At 45.1% G+C, this 14,422-nt stretch overlaps 1 protein-coding gene across 4 annotated transcripts in view; it reads right to left on the bottom strand.

Moving 5' to 3' along the window:
* Positions 1 to 436: 436 nt before the first annotated feature.
* The window catches only part of SEC14L1 (SEC14 like lipid binding 1), a 53,795-nt gene continuing 39,809 nt past the window's right edge, over positions 437 to 14,422 (bottom strand). For 3 of the 4 annotated variants that reach the window (XM_063080884.1, XM_063080886.1, XM_063080887.1), the window contains 10 exons: positions 12,609 to 12,697; positions 11,430 to 11,500; positions 10,333 to 10,504; positions 9,871 to 10,005; positions 7,043 to 7,177; positions 4,517 to 4,768; positions 3,198 to 3,376; positions 2,717 to 2,818; positions 1,823 to 1,885; positions 437 to 931 (listed from right to left, as the gene is read on the bottom strand). In XM_063080884.1, coding sequence (XP_062936954.1) covers positions 1,858 to 1,885; positions 2,717 to 2,818; positions 3,198 to 3,376; positions 4,517 to 4,768; positions 7,043 to 7,177; positions 9,871 to 10,005; positions 10,333 to 10,504; positions 11,430 to 11,500; positions 12,609 to 12,697 — 1,163 coding nt within the window. In that variant the 3' untranslated portion in view covers positions 437 to 931; positions 1,823 to 1,857. The remainder of the gene's footprint in view (positions 932 to 1,822; positions 1,886 to 2,716; positions 2,819 to 3,197; positions 3,377 to 4,516; positions 4,769 to 7,042; positions 7,178 to 9,870; positions 10,006 to 10,332; positions 10,505 to 11,429; positions 11,501 to 12,608; positions 12,698 to 14,422) is intronic. The other variant, XM_063080885.1, reaches the window with a different exon arrangement.

Below are 14,422 nucleotides of genomic sequence, written 5' to 3'. Positions count from 1 at the left end.
AGTACCTGATGAAGGTGATCCATTTTATTACTAAAGAAACATCACCTCAGGGATCATACCATGATAGTCCTGTTTGAGCTGGCTGAGTTTAAGAAAAAATATGGCATGTCTTCTTACAGCAGCAAGGGATTATGTGCACTGGCTTTCTCTTCTGTACCAGCAAACTCACACTTGCAATATGTCTGCAGGACGGTCCACTCTCCTGTAAAACACAGCCCTGCACAAGCTAAGCATTTTTCTTGAACTTCTAGAATACCAGTACTCTGGCTTCGGAAGCTCCCTTCTTTCTTCAATCTCTAAAGTCTCCTAAGAATTTCAAACCCTTCAAGGTAGACTGCCGTTTCCCAAAAAAAACCCCAACACATTCTTTTCTTTAAACAGTTCACATTTATTATTGATAACAATAAAAAAATCTTTTAAAGACTATCAGTATTGTATTACCAAGAATGAGGTAATATGTTTATAAAACATGTACAGAATTTGATATGCAAATAATGAATTTAGGAAGGAAAATGAATTAAGACAGTAGTAATAAGAGGGAAAAACCAATAGAATCATTAGTACTGGAAAAAGGGAAATGACAGCAGCATTTTAAAAAGAGTGAAGGGCACTAAGAGGAGCGACATACCATGATCTGCCTAATCAAACCACACATGCCCCTCATTCTCCTACGAGGAGAATCAGGTGTTGTGTCACTCCTGAGAAAACCCTGTGAGCATCTGTGCAGTCATGTGCTTTGAACTCTTAAAGATGCGTTAAACTCTTTGGGGAGAAAACAGTGCCATTTCTGAATCAACTTAAAAAGAACTGATCTTCGGCCTGGGGCGGGGTGGGGACATGGCTGCAAGTCAGACAGTCCTATAATCATCTCTGGGCACATGTGGACTGTTGAGTGAAGCGCTTTCTTGGTAGCTGTCAGCAAAATCGCCATCTGAGACACAGAAAAAGAGAGAAAGAAAGAGAAAGAAGGGACCATCTTCAGGTCCTTATAATTTGGAAACAGAAGCACTGACTGGAAGCAGCACAGATGTACTAGCTAACCCTACTGCACTTTCTGGAAACAAGGCTCTAGGTGCCAGTGAGGACTTCGTCCTTTAAAAGGAAACACTAACGTGGTCCAGGAAGGCAGACACTCACAGGAGAGGCCCAGGAATGTCTTCAGGGCAGCCATAAGGGTTTACCTGACCAAGGGGGAGGGCTGCTCGGTTTCTCTCCAAGCCCTCCCGCCACCTCCCCCGACGGGGCACACACACGGCCTCCACCTAATGCTTTCAGAGTAAAGACAGCATGATCTAGGATTTATGTAGCTATCACACACAGAGATAATGGTTGTGCTGCGCCTTTTGGCACATATCTTTAAAAGTATAGCCTCTGCCACACACAAAAACACACATTGCATGTCTATCACAGAGACTAACTCTATGCAACTTCTGGCAAGATTCGCAAATAATCTGCTTTTCCCATAATGAGCTGAAAAAACGAGGGCCTGTCCAAGATACAGCAGGCTTTGTAACTGGGAATCAAAAAGAAGATGTAAAAGTAAACTATTCTCATATTCTGACTTGCTTCTATGAAGAGTCCTTTCTTACTCCAATTAAGTTTCTATTAGCCCCATCCCCACCAGCACCCCACTGTCACACGCACGCACACGCATGCACACATGCACATGCACACACACACACACGTGAGTCCACAATCTCCATTTACAAAGGAGCCAGACTCCTGCAAGCCACATGCCATCCTGAAGTGGCAACACAGGGAGTATGCTGGCTAGCTAAAGCAAACACTGTGCATGGTGTCAAAATGGCAAATGTTGACTTACTCAGTTTCCAAAATACCCTCTAGTGCCTAGAAGGACTATCTGGGCTCTGAGGATAGAAAGCTCCTAGAGAGCACAAAGGAGATAAATCTACAGTGAGTTTAGAACTAACATTTTGCAGGTAGAAAGAATGACACAGCACAAGAAAAAAGAGAAAGAATCCCCTCCACCCGAGTTCACATACAGAAAAATCCTGGTCTGAAAATTATCAAAAGGATTTTAAGAGAAGGTAACATTTAATGATGGCAGCGTTTTCCTGGAGTCGTGGGGAGTCCACAAGGGTCCCTCCTGAGCCACCAGCACCCCCTTTAGAGTCTCAGGTGGCTCTGGCCATGGGAGCAGGTGCTCCCACAGGCTGCCTCCGCACCCTCAGAGGAAAAGGAACCTGGAGGGTGAATCCACGGACCATCTCGACCAACAGCAGGGGATGTGAGGGCTGCGATGCGGTTCAGGGAAACAAGTTAGCAGGTTCTGTTCCATGTGAGAAGGTGGGACTTGTTTCTGAAGGGCGGTGTAGGAATTCATTCGCTAATGGACCATGTGGAGTTTGTTGAAAAATTTTTTGCATCAACATTTGAGAAAAAGTCTGTCTCTCAACTGTATATAAACTACTTTTCTTTCAAGAGAGCCCTTGTGCCCTGGTTGGATTTTGTGCACGCTGTATACAAAGTCTATGGCTATTGAGTTACAGTTAGGGTTAGAGTTAAAACCACCTGTCAAGATAGTTTTGGGATCAAACGACTAAATTTACCATCTGGAGAGCTACTTGCTATCTAGAGAGTGAGAGGAGTCTGCACAATGTCGCCACTCGGCAGGAGGACAGGCGGAGCACAGCTGGCTGTCCGAGGAGGGGCGGCTGTCCCCTCCGCATAGTAGGCATGGGTGTCGTGGCACTACCTGGAAATCATGGAGCTGGAGTGAGACTGGTTGGAAGAGGTGGTGGCAGCGCTCAGCTGGGAGAACCCGCTGTGGCTGGACTCCAGGCTGGTCATAGAACCTCTGCAAATGGCACAGGGAGGGGACAAGGTGTGAGGACCCCCCCATGAGCCGCCCACCTGCCCTGCTGGACTTCCCAGTCAGTCCTGCTCTCTGCTCCCCTCTACTCTGCCTCTGTCAGCACTTCCAAAGTGGGGATGGGTTATGAGGGTCCCACTGGGGGGATGTGGCTTCCCAGGCCTGTGCACAGATTATATCGTGAACTAAGCAAAGGCAAAGTCTGCTCAGAGTCGCAGAGCTGATGACTGATTCCAAAGCGACTCCCTGAGTATCCCCTAGACCCGCCCCCACTGTTGATCCTACACATGGCACGGAACTCCAGCCTCCCCTGACCACACCCGGCTTTCGAGGCAGCATCCGCTGTGGGGAGGGGAGCCCATACCTGAAATCTTCAGACCCGATCACTTCAGTGTAGTACATCACTTTGCACTTGTGAGAGGAGACCTGCAGGGAGGCCAGCACGTCATCCACACGGGGCAGGTTGGTTGCAGCACATGCTGGCATGCTGTGGAATTTCCACTGCAGGATGTAGAAGCCCGGCCACCTTGTCACATGGGAGCCCTAGAACAAGTAAGGCAGTGGCAGCTGAGTATGACATTCTTCCAGGTCCCTTTCCTAAAATGAATCTGACAAATGCCAGAGGGAGTTGTGTCCAAGTCTGACTGTATTTAACAGTAATTATGTGACCATCTCAACGCAACTGAAGACATGCTATTTGGGTTCACTATCAGAAACTGGTCTTATAATGTCCTTCCACCTACTGAGTGTCAACCCTGTGTCAAGGCCACTGCCAGGTGCTGGGAAGGCCACAGGGACAGACTCCGTGTCTGCTGCCCTCAGCAGCAGGCACCTCTCAGGCTGAGGCAGCTGAGCAAAGATTTTCTGGCCCAGGCAGTACTTTCTCTGACAGGCCTCCAATCATCTTACCAGCATATTCCAGGTTAAAAGGATATCAATCTGAAGTAAAATGTCAATATGTGAAAATTATTTTCTCCATTAACTCTGGAATTAAAGACTGTGATGCAGCTTAAAATGTTCATTGTTTTAAAAATGGGATAAAACATTCTCTTTTACTCTGCACCTAAGACCACTGCAACACTGACAGCCGTATGCCTGAAAACTGTAAAGACAGCAAAATTATGCAACTATTAGGAAGGCTAGAAGCACCCAAAAAACTACAATTATGAGCACAAGCACTCAAAATAACTGGCCAAAATGTTAAAAATGAACTGACAGAGCATTTTCAAATAAATTAGAATGTTCAGTAATGAGAGTTAATAGTCCCTAAGTACTTATTTCCTCTCACTTCTATTTAGGGTGATTTTCCTTTGAAGATGACAAATGCAACAGGGTCAAATTATATCTCAGTGGAAGTCTTTTGAAGCCCAGCTGTATATGTGTACATAACGCCTTTTCCATCCTGTCACATGTCACTTTTGTAAAAATACTTCTAGAGAAGATTCATGCACTTGAGATACAAGTGAAGGATTCTGTCCAAAACCACGGTTTAGGCTGGAGTTCTTTTTCTTCTAAGACTCACGTGCCTTCCTGAGTCACTCTAATTGTCAAGAAGCATATGTGCACTGGACACAACTAACTGCCCTCCTATGGACAGTGCTGCAAGGCTAGGAATGAAACAAAAGATTCTTAACTTCTCAAGGCAGAATCGTCCCGCTGCAGGTCACAGATGCCTGGTTTTACCTGCACGCTTTCTCCTTCTTTGCAAATCAGAGGCGACTCGACCATGCTGTAGTCACGGCCCAGCTGCCACACTTTGTCTATGAGCTGCACGTTGTTCCCGCCTGGAGAAGTGATGCTGTGGGCCCCCAGGGACTCCTTTTTAGGTGGCTGTGGCGACCTCTTGGAGTGATAGATGTTAAAGACAATGTCCCCTTTGCACACATCAAAATCCCAAGTGATCACTGAAGAGGCATCCACAATCTGAATGAGAATCTGGAAAAAGAAACTGCATCAGCCCACCAAGATCCAGGAACATGAGGCCCCACGGTGGGGCCATGACAGCATCTTCCCCTCCAGGGGCTTTTTGGCCCAGATGTGTGTGTTGGGGGAGGAGAAGGGATGGGTCCGGATCAGCCGATCTCTTTACCCAGTCACTCAACCCATCCGGGCCTCCCACTGACTCTTTTCCTTCTTTCAACCAATGTTCCTGCCACGTGTCACATCTTAAGCTCTGTGCTCTTTGTGAAATCATGGAGCTGGAGCGAGACTGGTTGGAAGAGGTGGTGGCAGCGCTCAGCTGGGAGAACCCTACAGTCCAAAGATTTCCCAGAACATGATCTTCAGACAGCATCCTAAGAGACTGGGTCTTAATAACACAAAACAAATCCTGTGAGATAGTTCATAAGTGGCTCAGTGGATTGCTTTGGGCTGGAGAGTACAGGAAGGCCCAGGAGAAGGTGGATGCTAAATAAACAAAGAGCAGGCGGAGGAGCAGGACGGCAGTGTCTGAGCAAAGGGGGAGGCGGGAGCACAGGACCGGGCCTGCCTGCCCGGGGTTCACCTGAGGGGGTGGAGGCAGTTGAGGCTGTGGGAGGACGTGAGCTGCGTGGCATGGCAGGGGCGGGGGTGGTAAATACCCCAGGTGCTGAGGGCCAATCTAAAACCTGAACTATAAACTGTGCCAATATAAAGTCTCCCAGCAGGGAATGATCAAAGTTACAGTTTCAAAAGATTCGTGTGGGAGAAATGTGAGAATTAAAAGCAGCTGTACTGAGTCCCGTATTCAGTAAAAACTTCCTGCTAAAGGCAGCGGCAGAAGTCAGGCAGGCACCCCCTTCCCTGGAACCTGCTTGCTCAGCCCTCTGCACAGCACCTGCCATGCTCTTCAGTGCTCTGTTGCTCTGCCACCCAGGCTCCTTCCTCAATCCACCACTGCCACTTCTCACCACTAAAATGCCACTTCAGAATTTCCCTAAATATCAGGTTCAATGAAGCACAATAGTCCGGTCTAAGAACAGCAGGTGGCACTAAATGGCACAGTTCCCTCTCTTCAGCAAAGTGGCTCCCCACGGACCACTACCACCAGACCTAGCCCCCTACACTTAAAAGCACCCTCTTGTCCGCAGTCACAATGGGCATATCTAATTCAACCTTCATCTTAGGTGTATTATTGTCTATGACGTGTGCTTTACTTAATCCCCCAAGCAGAACTGAAGCTTTTGCTGTTTTGACGTTTACAGATGCCCTGTGACTCTCATGAAACATAGTGCACTCCTAAGTTCTTGTGACGTGGACAAAGATGGACAGATACCTAAGAAACAACCAGGGCTCTGCCTCCTCCAGCCTGCTCTCTAAAGAAGAAATTAATACAAATAATCCTTAAGACAGTCCAGAACATTTGAGGTCCCCCCGCAGAATCTGTGAATACAGCACACTGAATTTGTCTCTGCTGCTTCAAAGCACAGCACAAGCAGTCCCTCATCTACGTGCCCGAGTGCCAGTTCGGCATACGGGAAACATGCCAGCAGGTGGCTGCCCAGGTGCCACCTGGTAGAAAGCAGTAAGTGGTCTGCTCCTGGTTGAGCCAGCGCTATGCTCTCACTGGACACCTGCTCTGTGGAGAGTGCCATGGTCCTCCCAACAACTCCAAGCCACAAGCCTTGCCCTAGAGCAAAGGAAAGGGCGCTGATACTGTGCGTCCCTCATGCCTCACATCACTAATGATGCCACAAGACACATGGTTATGTAAAACCACAGGATGCTCTTACTTCTGCACCAGAATGTCAGAGCAAGAAGAGAAAATAGAGATGTGCTCGTTTCTCCTACTCCATTAGACTTACAAAAATTGGCAAATTCCTTAAAAAATATAAATAACCCAAGCCCAGTCAAGAAAAAAATAGCAAATAAAACTTGTTCTATATAACCATTAAACAAAATAAGCTCAAGAGTTAAAAAAAAATCTCACAAGGAAAGACGTGCTATCCATATCTCTGTGTTAAGCGTCTCCAGTAAAATGGAAGTCAAGAAAGCACACTTCCTGTCAAGGTGCTCGGCTCAAGCACGGCTATTTTCTAACCTGAGAGAGACCTGTTCCTCAGTGTTGACATTTACCAAAGCTAAATATCAAGTGTCAACAAGAACCTAAAGACAAAGACCAGAAGAACAAGTTGACTGCTCTTAATTAAACCCGTCTGGGCGGCTGCTGGTCATGCTCCCTCCCGGGGGCCCGGGGGCTCCGCGCCGGGGGGGGGGGGGGGGGGGGAGTACCTCGTGCGGGGCTCCTTTGAAAACACTCGCAGACTGGTAGATGGTCTCAGTCCAGAGCTTGAGGTCTTCGTTTTCCAGCTCTTCCGCAGTCCTGTACAGGGATTTGGGAACCAGCCCACCCTCTGGCACTTCACACTGGAAAGGTAAACACAGCAATGAAAGCTGCGCAAATGCAGGTGGATGCTCTGAAAGCCACGCGAGCTGAGGCCCGCATCCTGATGCGCTCGACGCTTAGAAAATGGAAAACACTGGCAATGCTGTAAAGCACTCTGTACTCCTTAGCAAAACTTTTTTTTAAACCACTTAGATCCATGTGTTTTACTATGAATAAATGAGAACAAGTGAAAGCTGATTTACCATGATTCACACTAACGTGCATGAGGTGCGGGACTCAATTACTAAAGATGGTTTACATAAGAATTACAAGTATTTAGACGGCACTGTAAAGGAAGAACGTTACGTTAAGAAAAGAGTTTATTCTCAACAGCTACAGGCATTATTTTTATGATATTAAATTATAGTTAAAATATATAATCAATGAATAAGCTTCATGTATAACCCAAGTCAAACCACTAGTCTATAACACCAGCCAAAACCAGGCTAAGTTGAATTAGAATTCATACATATCAAAAATTTTCTAATTAACCTTAACACAATGACTTCATACTCAAGTTCACAAAATCCAAGTACTCCTTAAATTATCATCCCCGGGAGGCAACTGCACAGGAAAACAAACAGTACAAGGGTTGCAGGCAGGCTCAGTTTGTCGGAGCGTTGCCTTGTGATGCCAAACTCAAGAGTTCAGACCCCCGTACTGGCCGGCTGCCAAATAAAAAAAAAAAAAAAGGAAACAACTACTACAGTGTCGTGCTACTGCTAGTGTTGGCATCCTGCTCACAGTGCCAACTGTAGTGCTCTTAATCCTGTTCGTGACGCCAATCGTCTAGCTACACGACCATGCTAGTTGTCAGGCTCTTTTACCTGCCAGTAATCCTGTACCGACTGGGCCGACTGTTGAACTAGGGCTGGGTCTGCAGCTCCCAGAGCCCTCAAGCCCATTCACAGATAGGGTCACAAACCCTTCATACACCAGGGTGGGTCACCAGACCCCTCACACGCCAGGCTGGGTCACCAGACCCTTTACACACAGGTCTATGAGCTAGGTAACCGCCAAAAGTTCCTTGGAGCCATAGGTTGGAAAGCATGGCTGCGCTGAGCAGACGCCCGAGGCAGATGCCCGCCCGCCTGCTTCACTAAAACTCCTCTCTCTCTCTCTGTCTCTCTCTCCCTAAAAGACACAAGAATAGCAACAAAACTAAAAAGATACATTGGTGCACATGCATACTAACTACACACACACACACACACACACACACACACACACACAATCAGCTTACAAAGGATGTGCTAAAACCACACCCAACTGGAACCGAGGCAAAGGCCCTGACCATACAGCCTTTAGCTTCAGCTTGCAGTATAGCATGAATGGAAAAGTGTCAGAGCAATGATATGTTAGAAAAATACCAGACCAACTAGTAGTTAAAAACCCTCTAGTCTATGGCCATACCACCCTGAACGCACCTGGTCTCGTCTGATCTGGGAAACTAAGCAGGGTCGGGCCTGGTTAGTACTTGGATCGTAAAACCCTCTAGCCAGAGGAAAGCAGAAGGGAGTGTCCTCTTTAGTAGCCACCCTGCACACAGCACAGGAGAGTGGAGAAGAAGTCTCATAAAGCCAAAGTTGAACAGCTCAACTAATTAGGAAGACTCCTGACATGACAAACACCTCACAGTGGTCAGGGTAGGACAAACGCAGAGCGATCTGCCGTGAGTCAAGCCTCTAGCTCAGCTTGATTTTTCTAGTCATAATTAGAGGGCACAACAACATGGGACCGTTAGCTCATACAACAACATTTTACGGGCTTCCACAGACCTGACCCCATGGTTTAATCTCACAGGCATGGTAAGTTATGGCCCTATAATATACTCGCTCTCGGCTTTGTACTGTGATTATGCCTGCAATTTCCTTAAAACAGAACTGATGAACTAAGAGCCAAACTCATATATTTTCTAAATTCCTCTAACCACTCAGAAAGATTCCCCTGAAAACCCAACTCATTAGCTGAATCCATGAGTGAAATCCAATGTGTACACATCTCTAAAGGATAATTTTAGTATGAAAGATGACTACGGATCCTTTCTCTGATAACCATGGTTCTGGCTTCAGCTGCCACCGTGTGCCATGGAGCAGTCACTTGGATGTCTGCAGGCTTCGGTTTCCCTAAGGCTTGCGTCAGGCAATTGTGCACCATGGTAAGGGTCTCAAAGTTCCGAGCTTCTCTCATTCCTTCATCATAGCACAGGGTACAGATGTGGGGGCCTTTGCCTAATTATCCAGCAACTCAATGTATTAAAAATCCCAAACTCACAAAAAAGAGAACCAGTTCCCTTAATTTGTTCACTTTAAATGTTATCCTGATTTATTTACTGTCAAGGGGATAATCTTCTTGAGGACTGATTCAATTTTTTAACAGTATTTTAAAAAAATGCACAACTCCTCTAAAATAATTAAAAGATCTGTTAGTACAAAGGTGTGTGAATAAAGCAAGCTGCAATTATATTAGATTCCAAAACAACGGAGAAATGTATGTTATCAATAATTACCTAAATAGGTCTCTTTACTTTAACCCTGGATCAAAGAGATGACAGCCAAAAAACAAAACAAAAATAATCCAAACTAAAAGTTCTGAAAACCATATGTGCAAACCGGCATCCACCTCTCCTACCCTCATAAGTAGCCAGATGTGCAGTTCCTTGCCTGATACACACCATGCACTCCCCACTCAAGAAATCTGGAATGATCTCCTTGTCGATGTAATCCAGCAGGCCTCCAGGACCCTGGTAGTCGTTTCCTGCATAAATGAGGAATTTCCTTCTGGTGTTGTCATCAATGAACGGACTAACCTGTAAGTAATTAGAAAAGACCATGTAGTCACATTTGCTTTGCTGTCTGGTTTTCAAAGACTAAAATTACAATGTGATGTTATGAGTGGGGGTGGAACTTAAGTTTGATACACTTTTTCTGTAAAGTCCATTTGTATCGCATGGGGACATCGAAAAATTTTGCCTTTTTACCCCACTAAACAATTTGAGAAATCTTATATCTTTGCATGTTTATTTTGTTTTCTCCTAACTAGTTAAGACTTAGGATCATAGACATGTATAAATGGATGAATGCGTATCTGCTCTCCCAATGGCTAACAGTTACTGTAAAACAGCATCTAAACCCACCAGTGTCCAGAGGACAGGAAATACCCTGGGCGCCCGAAGGATGAGAAGGCGGCCCAGCGTCTCAGGGTAGTTGGCCTCCACCACTTCGATGATCCGCAACAGGGCTTTGACACCAGGTCTCCACAAGTGGCGCATGTTCAGCCCCTCCAGGTCCACCAGGCAGGTCCATGAACTGCAGGTTGTGTGCAGACATGTTTGATTCGATAGACGGCATACTTAGCAAACTGTGTCCTGTATTTAATTTTTTTCTTTTTGGTATTACAGAACAGCAACTTAAAGCCATTTCAAAACACATACCAGTTTCTTAAAATTACAGTGCTATGAACTATATTTATATGTACTTATATAAAGCACATAGGGTCGGTGTGGTAGAACCAACCCCTGAAATACCAGAGCCATCAATAGGTAATTGACAATGCATTAGAACCTCTCTCTGACGTGCTCAGGCAGCACTGTGGCTCAGCAAGCAGGGCCACAATGTGCTATCTTTGCCATGATAAGCCCATGCTGACCCGCTGTCAACGGGGCACACATAGGTCACTTTAATACTCACTGGGTTTGACCTGCAATGAGCTCTCTCTTCTTCAACAAATATTTTATTGAGCCAAGCACCATCTCAGGAGCCAAGAATATAGCAGCGAACAAAAAACCCCTCAAAGCCTCTGCCTTCATGGAACTTATATTCTCTTCAACCACTATACCCTTCTAATGTTGACTTCCGAATCACTGCATATTTTCAGAACAGTTTTCTGTAACTAGAAGTATAGTTTAGGAACAAAGAATAATTGGGGGGGGGGGGGGGGGCGGGCCAAAACAAGCAAGCAAACCACCTGCAACCCTGGGCGCCCAAGGAGCACAGATGAGCCAGACGGGCCAACCCACTCAGACCGACGTGATGGCCGTGCCCAGGGGCAGCAAATACTAACGTCCACGAATGTACCTCACAACTGACCGTATTACAAGTTTACCTATTTCCTACCTTTTAGAACACCTTGGAAAACAGTAAACTACCAGGTTTGGATTCTAAAAATCAACTAGAAATATTCAATTCATATTCTCAAATAAGAGGAAAGGAAAAACGAAAATCCCACATCTACCTGATAGGCCGACCAAAGACTTTTGTATTTTCTTCACATCGCCTTAGCCCTTCTTCATTGATGGAGAGCACCTATGCATAAAAGGACGGTAAGAGTTCAGTATGATTAGTCTGAGAGGGTAAACCTCCTGCATCAAGCTATGAAAGAGAGTGACATTAGTACAGCACGTTACAGGTAAGCGTGAAAAACAAAAAAGCCACCTACTAGATTTTCTGATTCATCCACAGACACTAAACATATCACCAACAAAAAATATTTTACTCTCAAGAGAATAAATGGCAAAGGTAATAGCTATTCTAAGCGGAGCAACACTTCAGAGGAGTCACCAGAACAGCGGGGCGGACACAATCTGGGGATGTGTCTTCAGAGCAGGCGCATCTGGAACACATTTGGATGAGTGTCTGTGAAGTGTGGGAACATTCTGACACTGTACGTACCGGCCAAGAGAAAGGATGGCCTTACAGTATAGCTCAAGAGCAGGCTTCAACTGGGATTACCAGATCCTTCCCCTACAGAAGAAGTCCATCCACATTTTCACGTGTGTGTGTATGAACATGTGGATATGTGTGCATGCACCTATAAACACGCATAGCTGGGGGCGGTACTAACAGAATATACAATGAAATACCAACAGCGGATACTGTGCCATAATGAGATTACATATGTGCCTTTTAAAATTTTTGTTTGTTTTTAAATTTAAGAACAACATTCTTCTCTGGAAAGGAGAAACATAGCTGCCAACACCAGAGGCTTCAGTGGAAGGGATGGGCCTGGTGACAGGGAGATGACACGTTAGCAGTCATTTGTACCAGTCCAGATGAAAGATGCTAAGAGCCTGCATTAAGGAAGCGCCAGTGAAAAGAACACTATTAAGAGGTCTGATGTGGGGGGAGGTCGGGACCAATTCAATGTGGAGTGAAGGTAAAACAGATGCTCAGAATCAGCTCCTAAGGAGGCATCTCGAGTGGATCTATTGATTATTTTACTGACTGTGAAAAACATTTTTATAACTTTTATGTCCTCTTTTGAAATTTTTTAAGTATAGTAAGAGATTTTTCTAACTGCAAAAGTAATACATGCTTGTTATAAAAGGTCAGTTGAAATATTCCAATCCTGCTGGCAGACAAAGAAAGTACAAAGCCCAAATAGAGCCCAGCGGCCCCACAGATGAGCACTTACGTATCTCAGCAGGGCCTCCTCTCCAAGGGCCCTCACCAAGCCTTTGGTGTCCATCTGCCCCAGCCTGAGCACATAGAGAGGCCGCCCATCTACAGGAGAGGGAAGGAAAGGTATTATCAGCACCACCCTTGACGTGAAGGTGAGGATACAACGCCAAGAACCTGAACAAGGAAATGTGTTCTCCTATATTCTAGATGAGCTCCAAGTCCTTTCCTATTCTTAGAAGCAGCAACAATTTCTATGTGTAGTGGTGGGGTGTCCTATATTTTCCCCAAAAATTGTAAAAGAAAAAATAAAAGCTAAGTGTGGAGCATCTTTAGCAGGGTCCCGGAGACAGTTCTGCCAGGATGGAGGAGCCACGCTGGAGCTCAGCCTGTACTCAGCTCTAACTGCCTGTAGCGACCATGGGCATTGCTGGGCTCAGACTCCTCACTTAAGATTTTCAACAGCAGGGGAACATCAGAATAGCCACAGACACTTATTCTATGAATATACTTTTAAAATTTCCTTTCTTAGAAAAAAAATTTTTTTATTTCATAGGTTACTAAAAAGTTAATGTCAAGATTTTTTAAAAGCCAGTCTCCCTCAATTCCTACTCTAAGGACCAAGATAAATAAGAACATTCTGGAAATCCTTAAATCCATACCAAACCAGCACATGTTGACTCTCTTTATAGCCTGGAGGTCTAATGGATGGAGCCTGAGAGGAACCTCACTCATTACCTAACTCCTTGTCATCATGGGCCAGCTACAGAGGGGAAAAAGATCTCGGCCAGAGTATCCCTAGAATCAGCACTCTCTAGACTCTTGCCATACAGTGACAAAGGGGAGTGGTAGAAAGAATGCGGATAGACCATGCTCCTGAAAAGCAAAGACTTTGTCTTCTGTTGTTAGTGGAGAATCAGCAATATTATCTTGACAAGGGGGGCCCAACATTTATTTTGTATTTACCACCTAGTAAATTGTATTTACCCAAACTTTACCTCCTAGGAGAATCTGGCTCTAGACCTGTTCTATGCAAGGCAAAACATTTTATTGTGCTCCCAAATCTTATTGAAAGGCAAATTTACAAAAAGTTTCTTGCAACATTTAATAAGACACATTTGTCAATGTCTTACTACCGAACTTGTTAACTTTTTAATGGTTGATCCCTAAGTGGGATAATTATATATATTACACACTTCTTATAAAAGTTAATAAAGCTACAATTAATCCAAAGAAATACAAAAGATTACGTCAGAAAAATAGACAAACTGGAGCTACCCAGTTTTGAAAGGACTTATTCAGAGGCAGAAGAGGGAGCCAATTCTACAGTAATCCCTGTGGCTTCTCTACAACGTTTGTGATTCCATTCTGTCCAGCTATACAGGAAAAAGAGAGCACATCTTTGACAATACAGGTCTTTCAGCAAGGCACAATACGTAAAGCAATGCAGATGAACCATGTTTTAAATTTCTCACTTACATCATTATTCATTTTAGGTGTACTGCAATCCTTCACCTGTGCTGTGCTTACTCTCCAAAGCAGATTTGAAGTTCTTCACTGTTTTGATGTAGAAAATCTGGCTAAACATTTTTCCAGCTATATTACAGGGGTTTAAGTCACGTAGAGTTCCTTTAATAGCACCGTGTTACTGAAAAAACTGCCTCCAAACATTTCAGTTTTTTAATAGGTCATATTAAACTCCACTGAACTAAAAAAGGGAGTGTGGTCACTGGCCCAAGGGCAATGTGAGTCTATGAGGAAGAAGCAGAGTCACAGGCCCCTCCTTGGCTGCCAGAGTGGGAAGGGAGCTGCCCCTCATGAAACTTAGCA

Source organism: Cynocephalus volans, chromosome 16 (assembly GCF_027409185.1).
Source record: "Cynocephalus volans isolate mCynVol1 chromosome 16, mCynVol1.pri, whole genome shotgun sequence".
Classification (NCBI taxonomy): domain Eukaryota; kingdom Metazoa; phylum Chordata; class Mammalia; order Dermoptera; family Cynocephalidae; genus Cynocephalus; species Cynocephalus volans.
Note: the sequence above shows the minus strand (reverse complement) of the source record. Positions and strands in the feature narration are given on the sequence as shown.